The following is a 24,746-nucleotide window of genomic DNA, read 5'->3' as shown; positions in this document are numbered from 1 at the left end:
AATTTGCCAGCATTTACCATCTACGAAAACATTTGTGACTTTTTCTGCCACAAAGGAAGCAATTATAAAATCACTGCAAGTTTTCCTCTTGCTTAGGAATTTTCTTCTCATATCCAGTTTTTAGGATACATTATAGCCTACTATAAAATGCCAAAAGGCATTCAGCTTGTCAGTGCCCATAAATAATGGTAGATTCATGTTACAGTATATTTACATATCAATTACTTAGGACTCCATTCTACACATGCTCTTGAAAAATATTTTACTTTCAGTTATAAATCAAGACAACTCAATTATGCATTTTAAATGCATAATTGTCCTCCCATTTTCATAAATATTGTCAATATGCTATCAGTCTGTAAAAGTGCCTCAGTGAAATGAAAGAATGACTGACTTTTCAATATTTCAAGTATTTTAAAAGAGGAATAGTCATTCCATGTTAATTCTGCAAAACTACAAACGCACATTAGAAAAGAATCCTTGCTATTGTTCTATTAGTCTGTGTTTTCTCAGCAATGCAGAGCTAATTAAAAATGTGGGGAAATTCCTAAATTACTCCTATAAACTCAAAACCTAAAGCATCTTTAAAAGAACCATGAGCTGCTCCATTGTCTAAAGGCACAATACTTGTACAAATTTCTGAGACAAAACCACAAAATGCCTTTGTGAACTCAGCTTTTCAAGATATTTCTGTGCCCTAATAGGTATTTTCTACCTTCACAAACTGTCATTTTATGGGAATAAACTTAAACGTCCAGATCAAGACATTATTGCTCTTACAAAATTACCAATCACAGCTTTATGTTTAGAGCTTCTGAACACAGAAAGGAAACTCCAGACCCTTCACTGGCTGCAATGCAGGATCAACTCCCTCTGAAACTTCCTGGATAATTGCTTGTTTTTCCAGTCCTTAAAAACTTGTGGTGCTGAAAATTCCTACAATAAAATTGCTGTAGGATTCAATTCATTTTTTTGGCTGCAATATTTTCAGAACACACTTCTTTGCTGCTCTTAGCCCTTATTTCCTGCCTGAGGCAGGTACTGACCTGGTTGCTCAGGTTAACTGAAGGCTCCTTCACCTTTCTGTGTCTGATTCCTCTTTGAACTCTTGGAAAGTTTGTATATTTGAAATCAGAGAAAAGGTTGATCTCTACCCACTCCCCCTCAAGGCCCCTCTATGGTGCTAATAGCAGATAATACCAAGATGATGTAGCAAGATCCAGCTTCCAAAAGCTATGTGGAATTTTCCAGTGATTGATTAGACAACATCCTACAGAAATGTCAAAACTTCCAATAAAAAAATACAACAGGTTTATTGATTGTGATTTTATTTTTTAAAATTTAATATTGCACTTCTACAAAACCAGTACTATGCTGCCAGGAGGAGAAGGCTCTGTAATAAACAGTGAGGAACAGTGGTAACTTCTATAATTTTCACAGCACTCCTTTAACAAAATTTTGATCAATGTTTGTAGATGAATATTACAACCTGTAGTTCACACAGAGGGGTAAAATCAGCAGCCAGAGCCTCAAAAAACTTCCATAAATGTTCAGTAAATTCCAGTGTCACCACTGTGGGATGCCCAGCTGGAGCTGTGAGTGCCATGCAGGGTGTGGGCAGTTCCCACTTGTGGAACAGTGCAGTGCAGCACACAGGGTTTGTGCACTAGAGCAGCTCTTCAGCTACAGCCTTTGAGAGCACTCAAACCAGCATCTGGTGCTTCACCCTCTTGTGTGAGCCAGAGAAACACACAAGTGTAAAGGATTTTCATGCTGTGTGAAGAAGAGCTGGGTAATGAAGTGTGTAAAGGGTGCATGATATGTGAATGAGAAAGCAAAGAGATTCCTAAAGAGTCTGTAAGAACAGGATTCCTCTCTATTATCTGAAATTACACAAAACCTGACAATTGAAACAAATTCAGTGCTAACACTCTGTTTTATGTCTGCAACTGAATCTTGTTTACATTTCCCTTTTTTCTCAAAAAATTATATGCACACTGACATAGGCTGCATGTGTCAAAGGGAAGGTAATCTGTTCCTACTGAATTATGGGTTTGCATTATTGTAACACTGAGAAATCCACTGCTGACAATCAGTTGAATGCAGAGAATTGTTCACAGTCAGCCTATGCTCTAACCATGAGGAAGTTCCCTATCACAGAAATGTGGCATTTGGAATTCTGCTATTTATTTAATTCTGGTATTCTGGTATTTTTTTATATTTTGAAGCTTTCCCCCTTGAGCAGGTCATTGTTTAAAGTTGCAGAGTGAGAGCAAATAGTCTAAAACCACACAAATATAATTATTACACCCCAATGTGCCTGAATCTTTGAAGCTGTCTTGAATGGTCTCAACTGAACCAGTTCACTCAATTTTAAATTAATTACTTGAAATAAAGACCAAATACATTATACATGGCAACATTATTTTTATTTCTGAAATCTAAGAAAAGAATACGCCAAATTCTTCCTCTTGTATAATGTTATCCCTTCTGTTGCCACATAACAGACTGCAAATGTTAAGAAAGCTAATACTAAAAATCCCTGAAGCCAAAAGGATAAACTGGTGATAAAAATGTCTTGTATAATAAGGATGTATAAACTGTATTACATTCACACCAAACACAGCTGGAAAAGAAGTGAATTGCAAAGTTATGGCTTAACGATATCCTCTTTCAGAATTCTGGTCACTCTCTCAGATGCCTGGAAAACAAAAGCCCCCAAACCTCTGCTTGGCACACACCAGTGAGACACATCAGTGCCAATTCTGTGTTGGGCACAGAGAAACATCTGAACATGAACAGGCAAAGCAAGGTGACAGCAATGATTGTCTATTCCATATAATTAAGACAACAATCTGAATTTGGACTAGATAATTGCTGAAGGAAAAAAAATTAAGTCTTGTGTGTGCTTGATATTAATTATTCCCTGGATATGAGCTAACAGAGGTCAATATGGAATATTTATTCCCAACAAAAGTTTGTCTTTCTGTCAACAGTATTTTGCCTAAATAACAATCCAACAGTTGTTAACATCAATTGATTTGGTGAGTCTTTAGTCATATCATCAATGGCAGGCTTCAAAAAAGATTTTCAAAGGAACTTTAGCGGGAAAAAGAGAAAAAGAACAAAAGCCAAACCATGCTGGCCTTTACCTGCCTGTGATTCAGCAACACTTTCTAATGGGAGTCCACTGCTAAGATCAGAGCTAGAGTGTGCTGATGGTAAAACAAACCTGCTCTCAGCTTAGTTGGCTTCTGTGTGAGTTTGTGAGACCAGGGTTTGTGAGCAGGGGGTAAGTGGTGGCTGGTGAGGAGCTGCCAGGAACTTCCCCCATGTCCAATGGAGCCAATGCCACCAGCTCTGAAATGGAGCCTGAGCCCACCAGGGACAGTGGCATCACCTCTGGGATAACTGAGCTAAGAAAGGCACAGAAAACTGAAGAAGAGCAGCTGGAGAGAGGAGAAAAGGAGAGGAGCAGCCCTGCAGACACCAGGGTCAGTGAGGGAGCAGGGGCAGGAGCTGCCCCATGTGCCAGGTTCCCTGCAGCCCAAGGAGATCCAGCAGGGAACAGATATTTTTCCAGCTTTATCCTTTCCAAAAAACCTTGTTGAATCCTACAAACAGTCATCATATGGTAACCAGGCCTTCAGCATGAACGAAAACAAGCACCTGTGGAGCTTGGCAAGGACGTGAGAGTGCTCAGGGATGAAGACTTTGTGGGGATGCTTGAAGCAGGAATTCACACATGCAGGGGAGAGCCAGACATCACCCAGAACCTCAGAAATACCAAAGGAGACAACCACTTCTACTTCACTGTGGGACAAAGGGGGATAAATGAAGCTCCTGCAGTGTCTCCCAGCAGCTTGAACTGCCAGAATTGAGCCATTTTTCCCTTTCCTGCTAGTAGCTCAAAACAGGGAAGACTGCACAGTTCCTGCCAGAGTAGATGCACAGCACAAACTTATAGAAACAAGACAGGCAGGAAGAAGGAAAAGAAAATAAAGAAATAAAAAAAGCAATTGGAATTTAGACAGTGAACAGAAAGGAATTCAGAACTATTGCAATGACCTGTCTAACCTAGGAAGTATTGGATATGGCAGATAGCAAACAAGACCAGCAGAGTGTAAAAAGGGTCACTGGCTCCAGGGACAGCATTTCCATCCCAAACCAGTGGATCACCTTTTGCAACAAAAACCCTCACACTTCTTTTTTTTCTTTCCCCCCAAGAATTATAGACACTGACAGCCAACAGATTAAACCAGCAGCAAACCAGCCCAGACCTTCACTTTTCCCAAAAACAATATCCTCAGCTTTACTAAATCAAATCATGGCATGCCTTGATTTGTTTATTTTGTTTGTCTGGGGGGGAGCAGAAGTTGTGTGGTTTTTTGGTTTGTTTGGGGTTGGTTTTTTGTGTTTTTTTTTCTTTAATACAAATAGACATTTTAAGAACAGCTAAAGAGAGAGAAAGAGATCTTTTCCAAAGTGCAGTTGAACCTTTCCTTCTGGAAGATTTTATCTCCTGCAATGTCCTTAACTCTGCCAGCACAACTAAAAAACAGCAATTCTCCATATTACAGCCATGAAAACATTTTTTAATTGTTTATTTCTTCAGTCTCCAGAAATTTGGATATTTTCAAAAATTAACTGGATCTCAAGTTCCCAAGAACAAATTTTTATCTTATCAAACCAGGTGGGAATCGAGTTAAAGACCACAGGGAAATGACAAACCAGATACAACCTGTGAGTGCTGCATTGGCCACAAAGACTCTTGGGACTGAAACCCTACTGTTAGTTAAGAAAAGAGAGGATTCATTCAATTTTTTGATTATATATTAGAGAGCTAATGGACATGGTACATCATGAGATGAAATAACAGACATTTCCTATATTTTCTGAACAGAATGAAATAAAACATGCAATATTTTTTCCTTCTACTTCTTCAGCCAGTCAATGGCACAGCCCCAGCAGAGATGCCTAATCCAGGTCCTTTCCATGCTCCCTTTTGCTTTCTCTCAGCAGCAGAGCTTCTCTAGCCCTGGTGGATGCAGTTAGAAATAGTTAAGCAGTAACATGTAAGCAGAATGTAAAATAGAAGGATATAACTGCAAGTCAAATGCTGGGCATGCAGATGTTCTGTAGCTGAGAGCTACTAGGAGGTCTTTTTGTTTTAAAATTGTTTAAGCTCAGTAAGCTTCATCACCAAAATTAATACCTGCTGTTTGTGCTGCAGCAGACAGTAGAAACTACTTTAGCACAGTGATAATCACCAGCTAAGTTGTGTATCTGAGACTTTACTGCACCTGCTTCTCCAGCACTAACACAAGTTTCAGAACCAAATCACAGCTCAGGCAAACCCAGATCATCACAGGAAGCACACACTGCAGAGCAACTCAAACAACCACACAACAAACACTCGAGACATCAAGGTGCCAGGTGCTTAAAAAATAAGCAGGGAGAGTTACAACTGCAAAGAGCTTACAATGTGGAGTTGACCTGTGCTTATTTTGTACTGTAAATTTGCTTCCTAATTTTTGCCTTGAAATTTTGCTGCAAACAATATCCACCTCCATTTGAAAAGCCTCAACATTTTGTCACTTAGTGCTGCACAGAGCATACAATTACAGCAATGTAATTGTCACAGGGAGGTGGCATTTAGAAGCTAGTACCACATCACAATGAACATGAGGAAAATGACTGGAATCACAGAAAATGTGAGATAAATTAGGAGATGAAGCCAGACCCACAAAAAAGAAGCAATATGTTGAAGCAGGGACTTCAGCTGTGATGCTTAGGTGCAGGAGATGGGAAAGATGATCAAAGCCCTCTGACAGATTTCCATTAGCAAAAATATCAGCAGCAATGAAGTTCTGGCTCTACACAAAAGCATGACTGCATGCTGGCAGGATGGGCAGCTGGCACTGCTCCAGAGCCCACGCCTGATCCCTCAGCAGATCCTCCACAGAGGGGACCAATGACCTCAACACACATCTCCAGAAATAACTTCTACTCTGCACACACACACTAATGTCTTCTTCTCTTGTTCAAAAGAGAAAAGAGCAACTGCAGCTCCATCTGCAGAAGGAAGTGTCAGAATGTTCCAGGCTAGGATTCCAGCCTGGGAATGTTAATTAAATACAGATTATCCTGCAGTGCAGAGTCAGATATTTGGAAACTTTGAGTTTAAAAGAGTACAAACCAGCCCTTAGAATGAGCTATTTGCTTAATTTTCCCATTTTTCTTCTCAGTCTACTGTGGCACTACACCATTAGGAATGATATTTTAAGCATCTAAGTCTCACAAATTCAGTTTTAGGAGGGAGATGTTCAGAGTTCAGCACTGCACTGCCCAGCATTAGCACACCTGCACTTCTGTGTTGAACTGCCACTCACAAGTCACCAGGAACTGAAAAGTCTGTCCAGTGTTTCATATTGAATTAATTTTCCTCCCAGATCAGCCCTTGAGGAACTCACATGTTCTCACCATGACCTGGGTTTTTCTGTGCACTGTTCATGCTCCTACTCAGCTCTGCTGACACACAGGGAAGCTCCCAGCCCAAACCCAACATTTTTACCTTTGGATCAGCAGTCAGCAGCTTGAATGCTTGGTAGACTTGTGCTTCTTTCACACCTCCACCAAGATCCAGGAAGTTGGCTGGCTTCCCTCCATTCAGGGATATTATATCACACGTTGCCATTGCAAGTCCAGCTCCATTGACTGTAATTGCAAACATCAAGTGCTTCTAATTCACATAGGTAAGATTTGTGAAATGGCTTCAAATGCATCAGCACAACACCAGAACAAGGCTCTCAATGTTACACAGCTATTTCTGAATACTAGCAGTATTCAAGGATATGCAGTGCAACAAATAATTCAAAAACTGGTGCAAACACACCAATATTTAGGTTTTTTTTAAGGCTTAGATGTACACCTTCCTTTAAGCTTTTTGAGCACTGGAATAGTAATTGTGACAATGCAGAACATTCTGATTTTATTAAAATAAAGAGATATAAACACTTCTGGGAATAGTGATGTGAAGGACAAACTGACTCTTTAAGCTGCTCTCCCATCACTCTGACAGCAGTGGATGCTTTGTATTACTGCATCACAGCTCAGTTTTGGGGACAGACCTCAGATGTTCCTGAAATTGCCTTTTATTTTAGATCTGCACTAGTCTAAAAGCATTTCCATGGGTGGGAAGATCTAAACTGGGAAAAGTGGTGAGAATTATGTGTCCCCTTTATGTTGTTCCTGTTGGACAAAGGCTCCAGTGTCACCAGAACACAGACCACTAAAAAAAATAGCATCGTGTTGGCAATTATCATTTGGGGTTTGGAATCTTTTGTTTGTTTGTTTGTTTGTTTGTTTGTTTGTTTTAAAATTGAGATTGAAGTCTCACTGTCACTTACTGAATCAACTGTAACACATTATCAGAATCTCCTAGATTTGTGTTTGGAATACACATCTGAGCCAATATAAAGGCTGGGCATTTTCTCACCAAGTTGAAAAAAAATACCTAATTCAATTAGATTAATAACAAAATGTTGTATTAGCTAAAAGAATTTGTACAAAATGAAAATTATTTAGACCACAGCTGAATTTTCTACTTATCTCTGCTAAACAGTAGAGTAATTTCTGTTGTACAGAAACTTCAGGAAAATAAAAAACCTGCCATTTCCAAGCAGATTCTTTAGCAGCTTTCCTTAAAGGGAAATGGAATCCAATATTCAATTCTAACTAGGAATGTCACATTTATATAAACATACTTTTCAAGTATCTTTTAAGTAACACACCCTTATTTTTTTAAAATTAATGATTAGGTTTTGATGACTTTTCTTGTTTTAATTACTGAAAATATCAATCAGGTTAAAAACTCAGAAACTGAAACTGCTTAGCCTGCCTTATCTCTGGCACTCCTGCCCTGCCTGTGTGCTGTTTCCACACAATTTTAATTTCATTCATGAAGAACTTGTGGAAGGACAGACAAAACTGCAGAAATACTCACAGACAGAAATTCTGTCAGGGGTGGCCTGAATGCCAGATGTGAACAAAGTCTATACACTGAACAAGTGTAAATTTGTTTTCAAATGTCTTTTGGATGTATTTGTTCTTACCAAAGCAAGCAATGTTTCCATCCAGTCCTATATATTTTAAGTCATATTTGGCAGCTTCATTCTCTATGGGCTCACTTTCAGACTTGTCATCCATGGCAAATATTTCCTTTTGCCTAAATTCTGCGTTGTCATCGAAGTTTATCTTGGCATCAAAGCAAACAACTGGAGGAGAAAATGAAACAACAACACCCAGGAATTTAGAGTTTAGAGCCAGCCAGAGCTTCTGAAACACTGCAGTTACTCCAGCAGCCAGGGGAACTGTTTTGGGAATGATGCTGCTCCAGCATAGGAGCAGCTGAGGTTCTAGCAGGAAAGGAGAGTTTTCTATAAATCCTCTTTTGAGAAAAGGGACAGCAAGATCTCCACACCACACAGGAAGATCTTCTGTGTTTGCTACAAATAAAGTTTCTGTATGTTATGAGTTTTTGTGATTTGGACAGGTGGGCTGCAGCAATGACACAGGAGAGTTTGCCTTCCATATTTTGAAATAATATAAACAATAAACAGGTAACACCAACCCAAAACCAGGTGTGGTAACATGTAGTAATTCAGAGTTGAGCAAAACAAAATGCTTTCCTTAGCTGTATTTTGAATTTCTGATTTTATTAACTATACATGCATTATTTCATTAAAGAGCTCAAAAAACCTGAAGCCAAATATGTTAAAAATGACCAAAAGATTACTTTTAAAGAAAATTAATAAAGTAAATAAAAACCTTCCCATCAATATCAACATCCACTGTGGTTGCAAAAACAAATTAAGAAGTTGCTAAATCTGACTACATTAAATAAAAGGTACAAAGGACTGGCTAGCAGCCACAATATTCACATAAACACACCAGCAACAGCAATGCCTGTAGAGTGCTATTTTCTGACTCATTATTTCTATGGGTTTGCATAGGCAAATGCCTCATTAGATTAAAATGTTCTAAGTAAATGTAAGGCTATACACTTATCATATTACTTTGCAAGTAATTTCCCTTGTACTATGTTCAGATTATAATTACTGACTTAAGCATAATTGATTTCTCAAGGCAAACCAATCAAATTTAAGTGCCTTTAAATGCTGTGTCCATAAAAATCTAATAGTTTTTCTATCTGCTGGTGTTTTTTATTCACATTGCCATTGGGACACGTCCATGGTACATGTGCACGTGTCCATGAGCACTGCACACATCTGGAGGTCAATGACAATTAAGAGGACAATTTTAGTCTTTGCTATAGATACTCATCAATTAAAATAGCAAAACACACAATCTTGTTTGGTGGAAATATAACTCTGTTTAATATACAGTTTCTTAACTTAGGAAAAAGTAGCAAAGGAAACAGCAAACGAAACATTTACACAAGTAGCAGAGTCTCAGCTGTATATCTTGATTTGCATTGGATTTTCTTGTTTTGGTTTTTTGGTGTTGTTTGGTTTTTTAAATTTATTTTTTTAATATTTGACTTTCACTTCAGTGACTGAAGTTTTAGAAAATTGGTCATGAGTGTGTACAATAAATCTCTTGGAAGAGTCGAGATCTTACCTGGCCAATCATCATGTGGGAATGTGCCAAAAGCAGAAATACCTGCAGCTCCTAACATGCTTCTAATGCACTAGAGCTGCTTTAATTATTTTTTTTTAGCAATGAAATAAGACAATTTTTCTTCTTCAAGCTTTCAGGTGCTTAAATTGCTAAACCCACATAGAGCTAGAGTACAACTGCAGTTTCAGAGCTCTGTTTACCTTACACACAAACATCCTCCATGTCACATTAATAGAAACCCATTTCTACAGAACATTCATCTTTAACAAAGGCCATGCTGTACAAAGTAGCAGCAAAAACATGTATTAATATTTATCAAACCATTTTCACTATAAAAGCATATTGTTACATGCACGATAGATTATACAAATGGATTTTTCTTCCAAACAAATATCAAAGAATGCTCCAACCCTTGTATTCATGAAGTACTCCTGTTGTTTTTGTAAGCAATGTAGGATTTTTGTCATCTGCCAATTCAAGTTTACACTGAGAGCAAACAAAACAAAAAACAAACAAAAAAGGGAAGTTTCAGACCTCTGACCCACTAGTCTTAACAAAGAATTTGTTAGGATATTAAACAAGGAAATACATACAACCTGATGGAAATCCAGACAAGTGATAAACAGAAAACACAGCAAGAAATAAATCCACCTTCTCCATTACTTTGACAAGAATAATGGGTTTCATACAAGGACTTATATTTTATCAATAGGAAGAGCTGCATTAATCTACTCAAACGTTGTTTTATCTTTATTCTTCTTTAAGACATTTCAGATGGAGAAACTGCTAGCATAAAAGGAATAAGCACAGGAAGAGTCCAGTGCAAGGTGTCTTTCAAAGTGTGAAACCCTCTCTGTTTCTGCTCCTCAGCTTCCTGAATGCAAAACACATTGGAAAAACCTTGGAGAAAACAGCACAGGAACTCCTAACATCCCTCAGACTGAGCCCTTCTCACTAAATATGCACAGCCATTCCAGAAGGGCTCATTTGGTAACTTATCCAAATCTTTATTTGCACAGAGCCACGTCCTAGAACTCCAGCAAGGATGCAAAGCCAGGACCACCACGGTTCTTTGCAGTCTTTAAGGACCACATTTTATTTCCTCTCATAATTTACTGTCCTCTCCCTCACTTGCCTCTACTTGCACACCAATTTCCCCAATAAGTCTTCAGCACCTCAGTGAAATGGAACAATGAGGAGGTAACTGTGATCCCCCTGGATCAGCCTCACCATATTTCAATCACCCACAGGCACCTTTAGTTCCTCCCCTCTTCACCTTTGTCCAAGTTACTTGGACAAGAATGACAAATGGAAGGAGAGGTTTCAGCTGGAATACCAGTATTATAATGAGGTGAAAGCTAATTCAGCTCCTTAGTTTTACCCTACACCTCCTCAGCCCTGTAGTCATGGTGCAGGAAGATCAGAGACCCTTTTTCTTCCCAAAGGAAGAAAGTTTCTGTTTCAGCTGAAATTTGTCCTCTGCTCTCATAGACATGCACTATAAAATTTAAATTACCCATATGAGTGCAAACATAAGAGAAGAAGTTTCTTTCCATGCAATCTCAGTAATTCTAGCAACATTAACACACACTCAAAAAACTCCACAAAACAAAATCAAGAAAACCCCAACTTTGTACACGAGTAGAGGAGCAGAAAGTGTTGCTGTCTCTCACCAAGCAGAACATGTAAAGCCAATACTTCCAGTATTTGAATGAAACAACAAAAGGTATTGAAATATAAAATCTGCCAAGGGAATATTTATGAATGTTGTTTAAATTACATTACAAAATGGAATTAATGCAAAGCTGCTGCTACATCCTTCTATGCAATTTAATTTATAGTTTGCATAAATAAAGAATTATAATACATTCATTTGTTTCCTTCAGTTTCTTACCTTGCCCTTCTGGAGTTTCACCAAAGGGATTGACTTCAACCTGAGTGGCATCAATTTTCAAGAAAAGATTATACAGCTTCTTAATTTGATCTGCTGCCTAAATGCGATCAAATGATTTATAATTACCACACAGAAAAATAGAAGTTCATGTGTTCAAGGCAAAGGTAAACCATTACCAGTAATTTTTAATATATCACATTGCACAGTAATTCTAGATAATGACTGCTTTTATTTCTGTTTTCTTAACCATATTCATATAGTTTCTTACATTGTTATAAGACTATATGAACTGGAGATTTTCTACAAAACAGGCAGTGCAATTACTATGACAAGTTTAATTGGGGAAGTGACTGCTAGGCACCAGAATAATGAAGCATTCTCTGGTACACCAAGATCTGAGTTGCATTCACGTTAATCAGTCTAAAGTCAGAAACCACAAAGTAGTTTGTGCACTCTGGTGACTTCAGAAAAAATATCTATTTCTCCTTCCTGCTTCAGTCTGAAATATTTTCTTGAGGAACTTAGATCTGAAGCTTGTTCACTCATTACAAGATACTCTCTTGTTCCCTATTACCCCTCACCATCTATCTCCATGCCTGGTTCTGTGGCTGAAAGCACCACCACTGACTACTAATTTCCAAGCCTTTTGTTCTTTTTTCCACTAATAGAACTACTTAAAAACAGCAACATGAACGTGTATTAAAAAATCCCTTTGGTTCATTACACACTGTGAACCTATTAGCTGAAATAAGTTTGCACATGAAGTGCACTAATAAAGAAACCACTCAATTTTTTTCCTCTCATTACTGATCAGCTAACTGAAGTGCACAACCCAAAAATACTTGGCACCTCTCCTGGTAAGTAAAATGAATTAGAATAAAGAAAGCACAAGGTCAGTCATACAAAAGAAAACATTACAACTGGAAAGACTCAACCCCAATCCCATTTTTGCCCAGAGAGGTTGTGGAGTCTCCATGGAAGTGTTCAAGGCTGGGCTGGATGGAGCTTTGGGTGACTGACTGAGTGGGAGATACCCCTGACCAGGGCAGGTGGATGAAGCTGGAGGGTCTTTAAGGTCCCTTCCAACCCAAACCACTCTGGGATTCTGTGACAAGATTCTTCAGAGTCTCAGCTGGGAAGCAGCACAAATTGCTCAGGATGCCCTCCCTGCTCAAGAGTTATCAGTTGAAGCATTCCAAGTGGATTTTACTTAAAGAAAAAAAAAATGTATCAGTTGTAAATGTGCAGCAGCTTCCTTGGCACAAACCCTCAGGCTGGCCCCAGAGCACAGGGTGAGGCTCAGCAGTGGCACTGGGGACGCAGCCCCACCATGAACCCCACACTGACTCTGGGCCACCTGAAAGCTGCTGCTGCCACAATCCTTCTGCTGCAACTGCACCAGAACACCAGAATCACTTCACTTTCATTCAGGGCTGCTCCATCTTTCAGCACCTCTCTGAATCAGCTTAATGGCAACGCTTTTTTCTCAGGGTCTGTAAGAACTGAGCCTCTCCAAGCAGAAAATCCCAGCCTAGAACTAGAGAATGTATAAGTAAATACTAGGATTTGTCTGGATAAAAACTACGTCCTTATGCTTCAGTAAATTCCTTTTAGTTGCCAGCATGAGGAAAGAAATGCATTCCTGCAGCATTATTTAAATGTGTTGTTTAAAAGTCCATACATATTTGCTGTTAATTAAGTACCAGAACTCTTCAAGGGTTGAAAGGTTCTACATAATCATTCCTCCTCATTACATATACAGCTAAATCTTCAAATGTGTGTTAATCAACTTAATCATTATGCATTTGTTAATTGCATGTTAGGATAGAAAATAATTAAAACTACTGAATTAAAAATAAAGGAGTTCTACAAAAATGACAGTTTGATACTACAGAAAAGAACCAGGCCAGCTGAAATGAGCTCTCTTCTTTTTCTCCAAAATGATACATAAAAGCAAATATATACATGCAACATATACATATCTATAGAAAAGAGATACTGAAAATACACCATGCTGGCAGCCTCTTGTTTTTCAGTTGAAGAATAAAAAAAATTTAAAAGGTTTCAATCACAAAGCCAGATACTCTTTTATTTCTCCCCTATGTTAAGGGCAAATTTTCCAAAACACTACCCATGTACCCAAAACACTACAGTTTCCAAAGCTCTACCCATGCCATTCATGGATCTCCAGTGGAATTCCAATGACAGCAAAGGAATCCCACAGGGTGGGACAGCATGCTGCCATCAACTGTTCACAGACCAGGGACTCCTGAATTAAAACTAGAAGTAGCTTATTCAAAATGCTAAAGCCTAATGACAATTACAAAGGTGCAATTTAGTATTTAGAATGTCAAAAATGATTTAATGGACACTTGGCCTTTTGGAAAACATTTAACATAGAACTGGGCTAAAAAGACTTCAGCCTAAACCCAGGGAGCAGAGTCAAGTTACCTTCTGCTGCAAAGGTCCTTGGAATCCCAAATTTTTTGCCATCTGCAACGCCTGATGATCCTTTATGCCTTCAAAAATATCAATTTCCTCCTGCAACAGTAACATGCATAAATAGAACTAAATATTCCATCAGAATGGAGGTTTATCACTTCAAAAGGAAAACATTTAGTGTACACGTGCAAATTAGTAATTAAAGCCTGGCTGTTTGCCAAGGCTCCCCGAGACTGAGGATATAGCAGCTGCCTATAGGGGATGTTATAATTACCACACTGACTATGAAACAGTCCTTCCAAAAAATATATAATTCTTCAGGGTGGCACGCTGACAAGACAATGTGACACCAGTTTTCACTTTTAATTACTGTACAGATGGCATTGACGAATATTTAGTCTGTTAATTTTTATGACATATTCTGGAATATTTTCAAGGCAATGAGTGTCACTGCCCAGCAACACTGTGAAGTTTATATAATTTTTAAATGCACATTAAATATTTTCACAATTTCTTGAATAATTATACTTGATTGTATCAATTATTTTTTCAGCTGAATAGCTTGTCTACTCATTATATTGCCACAGTAACTTAAAAAATACTTCAGTGCAGTCATCATTAAGAAAGTAATTACAACAGTTGTATTTCAGATGCAAAAGTCTTGCAGGTACAAAAAAATAATTAACAACTCTGTCAATTAGAGAAAAACAGTCACAGAAGCAATAAATATATTGGCACCAGCCCACTTGTGAAAAAACTCTATACCTTCCTGAAAGTGAAACTCAGTCATAAAACATTTCAGATATGAAGTTTAACATATCACATAACAGCCAGATTTAAGATCTTTTTCTAATTGAAAAATTCTAGTAAAATCAGATGTTAAATGTGCTTCATTTACTAGATGACAGGTATGATCCTGTATTTGATTAAACAGTATTTTTATGGTTCTTCCTGTCTCCTTTTTACATGGAAGAACTAAAAATGGGAGGAGAAAGGGGTAAAATATTCTTTTGGATAACCTGCAAGGAAAATTGTTATTGTAAAACATTATTTCAATACCTTAAAGATAAGTTCTGGGCTAGTTACTGCAACTTCTTCTATGTCCACACCACCCTGTGGGCTGCCAACCATGACAGGTCCATTGCAGGCTCTGTCCATCAGAATTGCAAAGTATGTTTCCCTGGAAATATCCAGTGCTTCTGCAACCATCACCTAGAAATGGACAGAGGGAAGAAAACATCAATGGCTCTGACTGGTCCTTCTGCTTTGCCTTAAAATACACCAGTTGGATATTTGCTATCCTGAAAAAAACCATTGGTTTCACTGTTTTGACTGCAGTACTACAACTCTGTGACCTTTTCCCAAGAAATGCTCTCTCCTGAACTAAGAGATTCCTCCAATGCTGCTCTTCTCACTGGGGATGCAGTGAGCAATGTGAACCAGGAACACCTCAGTGCTGGGGTTTTTCCAAGAGCTGCTGCTGTGTCCATACTGTAGACCTCTATATTACCCCTTTATCCCAATAATTTGGGATAATTCTTGATTATCAAGACAACAATTCTTGTTTCTGGAAGAGCTGAGTCTGTGCAGATCACAAATAGAAGGACTGGCACGTTGGCTTTTGGATGCATCTCACAGCAGTGCTGTTCCTCAGCAGCAAACCCTCAGGATTAAGTTCTCTCCCTTATTCTGACCAAATCTCTACACTGAATTCCTGCCCTGCTCAAGTATTTCCTAAGAAAATGGGTTTACAGGTAATTCTGCCATCCAGCTTTTTACTTTCAGTTTAGAGAGTCAAACAGGTGTGTGTCCTTCAGATACTGGCATTATCCAGAAACACGGATATTTATTTCTCCAAAAAAGCTACTACTCTCTATTTATTACTATAAAATACAGAGCCATTTTATACCAGTATCTGACAGACACCACAGCACAAACAGAAAGATGATTCAAATCCCACATTTGGAATCTAAAAGCAATACATTAAAAGTGACAGAAACTGGCCCATATAAAGTCTTTGCTGCAATTTTTCCTTCCTCCCAAAAACAAGACAAGGTCCTTTCCATTTTAGTATTACAATGATTGTTCCTTCCTCCTCACCTGACCTGTCCATTTTTGCAATAGTTAACAACAGCTACTGAAGCAATTTCAGAGACTGAGTAGTTTTACACTTGCAAAGGACTCACAAAACTGTTCTGCTATAAGAATACTAAATTTCCAAAAATATTCTTAATTTTAGGAAAGGATCTGCATATCATCATTAATAATTGTTGCCTGTGATCATAACAGATGCCATAATCAAAGTTGCAAAGACTGTAGATCTGCTCTGCACTACAGTCTTGCTTTTCAATCTGAAAGTGAAGCAGCCACCTTTGCAATTTAATTAGCATTACATTCTTCCTTAAGAGAGCCACTATTGCCCACCTTTCAATGGAAGTGGTAGAAATCAGGAAAATCACTTCCCAAATATTAAATAACTAAGAAGGATTAAGTGGCAACATCTTTCTGACATGGCCTGTTTATGAAGTGACAGTTTTGAACAATGACTGCAGACAGTGACCATCACTGAATATACCACCAGGAGAAATTCCTTCTCTCAGTCAGCAGATCCAAGAGGCATTTTTATACCTGCAGCCTTAAAACTCTGCCTACCTGGCACAAGGTGCTCCATCAAATGAGTATTCCTGGGGTTTTCATAGTTCAAGGGCTATAAACAAGAAAGATGCACTATACTTTCACCCAAGTTGCATTTTGACAGCCTATTCCAGAGTACATAAGAAAGAATGTAGGGACTTTCTGCCAGGCAGTAGGTATTGGACAAGAGAGAAAAAAATAAAAAATGTAAGAAACAAGGAATCAAATAAAGCCACCAGTGCTCAAAATTGAAGGAAAGATGAAATTTCTTTATGGTCTTTTCAACTTGGAAGAAATTTGCTTTATAGTAATTTTGTTTCCTTCTACTTTTACACCACTTTATTCACACAACATAGGGGGACATAAAGGAATAGTTCAAATAAGTGACTGTTCAAAAGGAAAGGAAAGAAAGCCAGGGTGAAGGAGAGAAACAAGAATGCAAGAAACTACTGTACTACTTAAAAGCATCTGCCTATTTTAGCCTACTACAGAGGGATGCTAAAAGACAACTTCAGAGACACAGCTTGGCTACCTGCCAAGATTTGTCAAATTAACAAGCAAGGGTAGGGAAAGCATCCTTGATTTGCTACTATTTTTACCTGCATCCATGTTTTCACCTTCTTAGATATCCTGCATCAATGCATCTGAAAAATGTGAGTCAGTTGCTTTAGACATAATTCAGATAAAACCAGCTGGTCCTACTGGATCCTGTCAGAGCTCCACAGTTTGCACAGAGCTCGGGGTCAGGGCCAGACTTAGGATGGGAATACACTCAACAAGTTTTGAGGAATACATTTGCAGGCACAGCAGGTGGAACTAACATTATTATAGCAGGTATCTTCAGCTGTGACTTCCAGCCAGAGTGATTGTCCTCACTGTTGCTAATTAACAATGTTAAAATCATCAGATACTTCCCTGTCTTAATTCACAAAAACTGAGAGTCTACTTTGCAGTAGGCAACCTTACAGCAAAAACTGTCAGATTGTGAAATACATCTAATTTCTCCCAACAAAATAACTTTCCTTCACTACCCTCCCTGTTTGATGCAGAGCAAAGCCAGGGAAATTGATGTTCCAGGTCTTTAAATATCATTTAAGTCTGCCTATCACTCACACTACAGAACTAATGCAAACACATTGATGAACAGTTAAGAACAGTGAAATTGAATCTACAGACTGTTGACTCTTCTCACATTTTGTCTGTTTTGCTTTTGATAAAGAATATGACACATCATTATCTGTTTACCATATCATATTTATATTTAAAATGTCCTGGGGGAAAATCAGTTTTCATTAAAACTTCCTGACAACTTCAAGCCTTCCTTCTCTGTAACAAACTGTTACCCAAAAGTTTAAGTCACACATCTAATGTCATGAGGGTAACTGTAACAGCTTTTTTTTTAAAACAGAATCAAATATGCAAAATGTTCATTCTGTTACTGCTTGGAGAGAAAACACAGGTAGTGAATTCTCAGGTTGTCATGATAAGAGAAGACTGGCACCACAGATAGCCAGGCTCTCCAAATTCCAAACTGCCATAAGAGAATTTTATGTAAACTCACAGAACAAGTTCCAAGTTATGGGGGAATTGAAGAGATTGCTATTAATTTAAGGAACATCAATCTGAAGGGGCACAAACACACTTTAAATTATGTAGCAGTTGCACAGAAGCTGAAATCACCATTTTTTGTTTCATAATTATTCTAATAGTGGAAATTTTCTACCTTTTATACCTTCCTAACAAATACATGTAAAAGGGACATGACTTCCACCCCCTGACTTGACACTAGCTCATAAATTGCCTCACAAAAAATGACATAATAACAAAATTATCTCCAAGTATTTCAAAGTGACTGTGGAAACAGGCTTTTTTAAACGATATGATACACAACAATATTTCTATTTAAATTCTGATTTTTGTGTTTATTTATTAACAACAAGCATTTTAAACTTCCATGGACTTACCTTGCATCCCTTTTTAAAATAATGCAAAACAGGATTTTCCAATGAATTTACAAAAAATATTAGAGGGAAGCAGGAAGGTGGGAATGGTGCTTTCCCACAGGCTCATGGTTCCTTTTCCCATGAGGTTTTCTCTCTGTAGCATCCCGTGATCAAAACAAGAACCAAACCCCTTCCATACTGCAGGGAACTCATTACACTGACAGGACCCCATTATCAGGACTTATCAAATATCTGCATTTTTATTGAAAAATAGGAAATTGCTGTTGAAAATGAGGGAGAAAAATCACGATGGAGTGGGATGGAAGGCATTTTACCTGTGCAAAATTCAGGTTAAATTCCAGCAGATCCATTTATTTCCCTCTTTAGGAATGCAGACAAACAGCTCAGGTTGCTGGTGCATCACACACGGCCTGATTAAAGTCTGACCATGGAAGGACAAGCTCTCCCTGCCTTTCTGTGGAGCAGGGAGGGAACAAAAACCTGCAGAAAACCCATTTGGTCTCACCTGAGCTGGGAATGGCTCCATGAATTAATGGCTCCTGCTCTGAGCCAAGAGATTAAAGCTCTGTGCTCTGCCAGATGTAAGAATCAAGAACTCAATATCAAAAAATATAAAACATACTAGTTAAAAGCCAACATACTTTTAAAAGCCAACTCTGTAATCAGAATGAAAGTCTATGACAGTAGATGATCAGCTTCTCCCAGAGGAAAACATCACATTGGTTTATCATGAATAAACATTAAAATACCAGTTTCTACAGCAAAGGAAAAATACACAGTCTCTCATGGCTGTACACAATCCTGTACCACCAAATAAATATCTGAAGTTCAGTAGTACAAACTTCACCTTAAAGTTCACCTCTGCCCCAGCCCACTGCTCATTCACACCAACAGGGAGGGGGAGAAAGGAGCCACAAGTGAAATGTTCTATAGCTACATGGCACAAAAGTCATCCTAATATAAATCCTTTGAATAGCTCATGTCAAAACCCCCCCAACACTCATATCTTTCTTCCATTTCTATCAATTTCAAAGAAAATGAGAAGTTTCTTTTCCAAAACTGAATGTGTCAATGATGAACAGGCTTGCACTCTGACAAAAATTTCTGTATGGATGTATTCAAGGCAAGCCAACTAGGGCCAAAGAACAAAACCAAAGAACTTATGAAAGAAAGTTGCTTTTACAATACTAATTTTCCCAAGCAGAGTGCCTTAATATGGAAAAGGTCTATCCTTTCTTATATCCTTAGTATTAGCAGGATCTCTGACAGCCATGCCTTAATGGTAATACTGAGCCTCCTATTTTAATATATAGTATTTCTTTTTAAGAACAACCCTGAGGAGTGAGTGATGGTAATCTGCTCTCCTTGCTCCCCAAGAGAAGAGCTGCCTGAACACCTTCCTCCAGCCCTCATTAGACAGGATCTTTCCAGACAGGTGTTCCTTCCCCTTCTATGCTAATACACCAAGCTGTGCACAGGATATTAAATGTGACCTGCAGCTCCTACAGCTCATGCCAAATTATTTCCTGGCATCAGATATAGTGTGGCTCTTGACTACTCACCTGTATGAGGATTCTTGCTCAGTCAAACAAAGCAAGAGATAAAAACAGAGATAGGATTTCCTGACTCATAGAATTTTACTAATTTGAAGGAGAATCTTGCTGAATCTTTGCTTCACTTTTTTAGGCCGATAGAGAGCAAATCATTTATGCTGAAGAGAATCTTGGTGCCTTGCAGACAGCACCATCATTGGAAAATGACCTCCCATGTTCATTTGGTACCTCAGCAACTACCATGAACACATTTTATTCTGTATCTGCAACAAGTAGAAAGAACCTACTGTTCAGACACCTTTTTTCAATTGAGAAAAAAATCTCATGCAAACCTTTCAATACTTAAAGGGGGCTTACAATAAAGATAGGGACAAACTCTTTAGCAAGTCTTGTTGCAGTAAGTCAAGGTGATTCTAAACTAAAGAAGACATTTTGACTACATACAAGAATATTTTTACAACAAGGGTGGTGAGGTACTGGCACAGGCTGGATGGGGCTCTGAACTGCCTGATCTGATTGAAGATGCCCCTGCTCATTGCAGGGGGTTGGACTGAGAGAATTTTAAAGATCCTTTTCAACATTCTGTGATTCATCTGTCACTGTATTAACACTTGCCCAGATCAGAGGGTGACTGAAATAGAGATAATATTATTACTAAAGGGAACCATATATCTACTTTCTGTCAGCAGAATGTCAATAAGCATGTACAGCTAATGCTATAGTGCAGTTATATCAGTTATATATATAGTGCAGTTAGTATGTATTTGATGGAAGATGAGCCTATGAAAAAGGATTCCTTTCAATATACATTGCAGAAATCAATTTATTTTTCCATGAGTGGGTATGTCAAAATTGATGAACAAAATGTACACACAAACTGAAGAAGTAGCATTTATTATTTTTTTAATCAATTAGATGCAATCAATCAGGAATTGGAGAAGGATTGAAAAACCATCTATACTGTACATCCCAGCTTATTAATGCAAAATTGCAGCTGAACAGTTTTCAACTTTCAAGAGGCCAAAATCTTACCTTTTTAACTGTCACACCATCCTTTGGAGTTTGCTTGGTTGACAGATTGTACCCAATCATCTGTTTAGCAAGCTGTTCAACAGTCTTAGGGCTACAAACAAACGAAAAATGTTAGTTTACTGAAAAATATTAAAAGAAACAGTCCATAGCTATTGTAAACAGCCTAAATATTATACAAGGAGAAGTTTATTTATATTTTTTCAATTGAAAGTACTTACTCTTTAGTTAGATGAACTCCTCCTTTCAATCCACTATTGAAAATACCTTTCCCTCTACCTCCAGCCAGAATCTGTGCCTTCAGAACAATTTCCTTTGCCTCTGTAAAGGAAAAACAGATTGCAATTCTGTGGTTGGTCAATTATTGAGCTTGTTAGTGTCAGGAAAATTAATACACAAACACTAGAGGTTTATGTCCAAAAAGGAGACAGAGGAGTTTGTTTTGCTTTATTTGAATAAAGGGAGAGGCCATGGAGCATTGCCCTGGGGTCTCAAATTTTAGGAGGACACAGCCTCCTTTTTATCCTGTTTTCCCAGCCCCATTTCCCTCTCTCTTTCCCCTTTGGCTGAGGTACTTGAGAAGCACAGACTTTCTGGAATGCCTGATACCTGGGATTCCCCTCTAATGTATAACCCTCCCTTTCCATTTTCAATTCTTACAGAATTCATAGTTTTCCCCCCGCCCCCCATTGTTTCTTTCATCTTCCAATACCCAGTTTCATTTCTACAGTTTGTTTGTAAAAGCAAATATCTTTTTCCATTCATCAATCAGTGCAATCAATCCCATTGTTTCTTCTGTCTCTCAGTGCTGCTCTTATCTACCAGCAGACCCAGAGCTTGTTTGTAAAGACAAATCCAGCGTTCCTCTCATTAGTATGAGACCAAAAAGCATTTCCAGACTGGACTCTTAAAACAACAAAGAGTTGTTTATAACTAGTGAGCAATAAAACAAGAGTAAATTCATAATTTCTATAAAGAAACCTTGCCCAAAAAAAAGAATTGCTCAAGGAAGTTAAGGGATACACAGCTTATTAGAGGGATAAATGTCATTGTAGAGATCAGAACCATGATGTTAATGCTACATGGCCTGCACAAGAAACCACACAAGCAGCCCAGCTCTGTGGCTGACACGCTGCCATGGTCTTTAAACATAAATCAGACCTTATTTTGTCTTGAATGCACAACAGAACAATGCTCATCAAGGGAAATAAATTCCATTCCTTGCTCTGAACACGTGGAAGGAAATGCATGGATGTGGTTCTTAAAGAAGAAATCCCAATCTCCAAAGGGCAGGTGAGTGCAGAGCAAGGGCAGGAGCTGTGAAAACATTTCATCTGTCTGTGAGGCATCACTTGGATCTTTGGCAATTTGAGTATAACAGTCTCTTAGTAACACAAAAGTGCAGCAAGACAGTGACAAAAGCAATTGCACCGTGTCCTACATTCCAAACAAAAGCAATTCTGACACCCTTACAGAGTCAAACAGGGAGGGGAAAGGAAAAACAACCAAACCAAATGTCTGGGGTTACAATACAGGGTGTGATAACAGGTCTATTCTATCACCCTCTGTTGAGGGTGGGGGCAGTGATCCTTATCTCTATGGGAGATATTCTGCTAATGGGCCATCCATTGAAACCAGGCAGGGCATTGTTCTTTATCTCTTCACAACTCATCCTTCCTCCAGCGAGTCATTTTCTGCTCATGGCCATTGAGTCCCACTGTGGGACTGATAAAATTACTGCATCCCATTGGGAGTTGCTCCAGCCAGGGGGAAGAGCCCAACATTTCTTACCAAGATAAAAACAGAGGTTTTGGGACACTAAGGGAGCCCCTTTCTCCACTGGACTCCAGAGGAAAACCGGATTTCTCCACATTACCACTGGAGCTCCGGAGGGAAACTGTACCTTGTACAGGAGCACTGCTCCAGCTGAGCCACATCTGTCACTGCAGGAGGATGCAGCCACCATGGAATGGGACTGCTGCCAACACCCTGCCTGACGGGTGTCAGGTTGTACTCTGGCTTTTTCAGGGTTTGGGGTTTGTTCTTTGTAGTACTGTATTTCTATTTTAATTTCCCTAGAAAAGAGCTGTTATTCCTAATTCCCATATTTTTGCCTGAGAGCCCCTTGATTTCAAAATTATAATAATTTGGAGGGAGGGGGTTTACATTCTCCATTTCAAAGAGAAGCTCCTGACTTTCTCAGCAGACACCTGTCCTCCAAACTAGGACCCCAAACCAAATCATCACTCATCATCTCTGCAGCTCCAGATCACAGAGAATTCCTGAATCATGAACAGCTCAGGTGCCTTAAGATATTTATTAACACCAACTACTATCACTTTGCACATTTATCATAATAGTGCTGGGTGCTTTGCAAAGTCTGAGATCCTAATATTAACAGATCTTTAGGTGTGCCTGGGAAAGGCTCATTGTCACCCTCTCCTGCAGCCTGTGGAAATCTCTGATTTCAGTGCAGTTTGAATTAGGTCATACCTTGGACAATAATCTTATCCAAGTATCAATAAAACATGAGAATTTGTTGTTAAATTGACAAATTTACTGTTTAATTGGCACAGAGGATATAGATACTTTCATTCAAACACACACAGGCTTTCTAGGTTGTAAAAACATTTTACAGATTATTATATATAAGTTTAGCTGTCCAGCAATTTTTGGTGTGGGCAAGCTCTGACACAGCATCATTTCAAAGTGCCTGTATAATAAATTTCAGAAGCTACAAAAAAAGAGTTGTACCTTAGAATAGAATAAATATCATTAAACAAATATTCTATTTAACACAGGGATTGTACTTTAATGTAATAGTAGTAGTTATTATTATTATTATTATTATTTATTATTTTTAACACAGATACTGTACTAAGAAATGTTTCATTTCCAAGCTTCTCGAGGCTAAAATTTCTCCACATGCTTATCCATTCAGTAACATTTGACATATATCTCTCAGAACTTTAAAAGCATTCTCTTTGAAAATATTTCATGCATTCCAATATATTCATGTTCTAAACTCCCTATTACTCATGCCACTGCAGGGCAGATAACAAGGAAATTTAAATGCAACAAAAAGTTTTATATCAAATGTTTCCTAAGCACACAAATTAAGATGAATTAAAACTATAAATCACTTTTCAACCTGCAGAAGCAAACTCTAAAAATCACAGTAGCTGCTGTGATAAACAATCTATGGCACTGTTAAGAGATGCTGTAAGCATTTAATTAAATCAATTTTAGCTTCCAGCCATCCCAACAATGTGAGCTTTTATTGCCAGAGATGGGTGGTATCAGCTCTGGGAGTGATCATCACCCTCATTCCCAACCACCACGTTCCAGGAGCACCAATTATCTCCACTGGGCTCCAACAAATGAACTTAGAGAAAGGAATTAATGGCTACATTTTTATAATCCACTAGAGGACTATCAAGGCAATACAGTAACTTCAGAAAAGCAACTAACAAACCCATAAACAAACAGGCACAAAAGTGAGCACAGCCACGTAAAGATTAGAGCTGAAGAACTAATCAGTGCAGCAGGTTCTTCATGCCCTGCAGGAAACCAACAGGAAGCAATTTA

General features: G+C 38.4%; 1 protein-coding gene across 1 annotated transcript in view; it reads right to left on the bottom strand.

The window, feature by feature from the left end:
• Positions 1-24,746, bottom strand: part of SUCLG2 (succinate-CoA ligase GDP-forming subunit beta) — a 112,913-nt gene that overhangs the window by 41,220 nt on the left and 46,947 nt on the right. The window contains exons 3-9 of the mRNA XM_033071545.2: positions 21,380-21,479; positions 21,162-21,252; positions 15,038-15,190; positions 13,988-14,077; positions 11,537-11,633; positions 8,115-8,276; positions 6,575-6,717 (exon numbers count right to left, since the gene is read on the bottom strand). Of these exons, the coding sequence (XP_032927436.1) occupies positions 6,575-6,717; positions 8,115-8,276; positions 11,537-11,633; positions 13,988-14,077; positions 15,038-15,190; positions 21,162-21,252; positions 21,380-21,479 (836 nt within the window). The remainder of the gene's footprint in view (positions 1-6,574; positions 6,718-8,114; positions 8,277-11,536; positions 11,634-13,987; positions 14,078-15,037; positions 15,191-21,161; positions 21,253-21,379; positions 21,480-24,746) is intronic.

Source organism: Catharus ustulatus, chromosome 13 (genome assembly GCF_009819885.2).
Source record: "Catharus ustulatus isolate bCatUst1 chromosome 13, bCatUst1.pri.v2, whole genome shotgun sequence".
Taxonomy (NCBI): Eukaryota; Metazoa; Chordata; class Aves; order Passeriformes; family Turdidae; genus Catharus; species Catharus ustulatus.
This window is presented reverse-complemented; position numbering and strand designations above follow the sequence as displayed.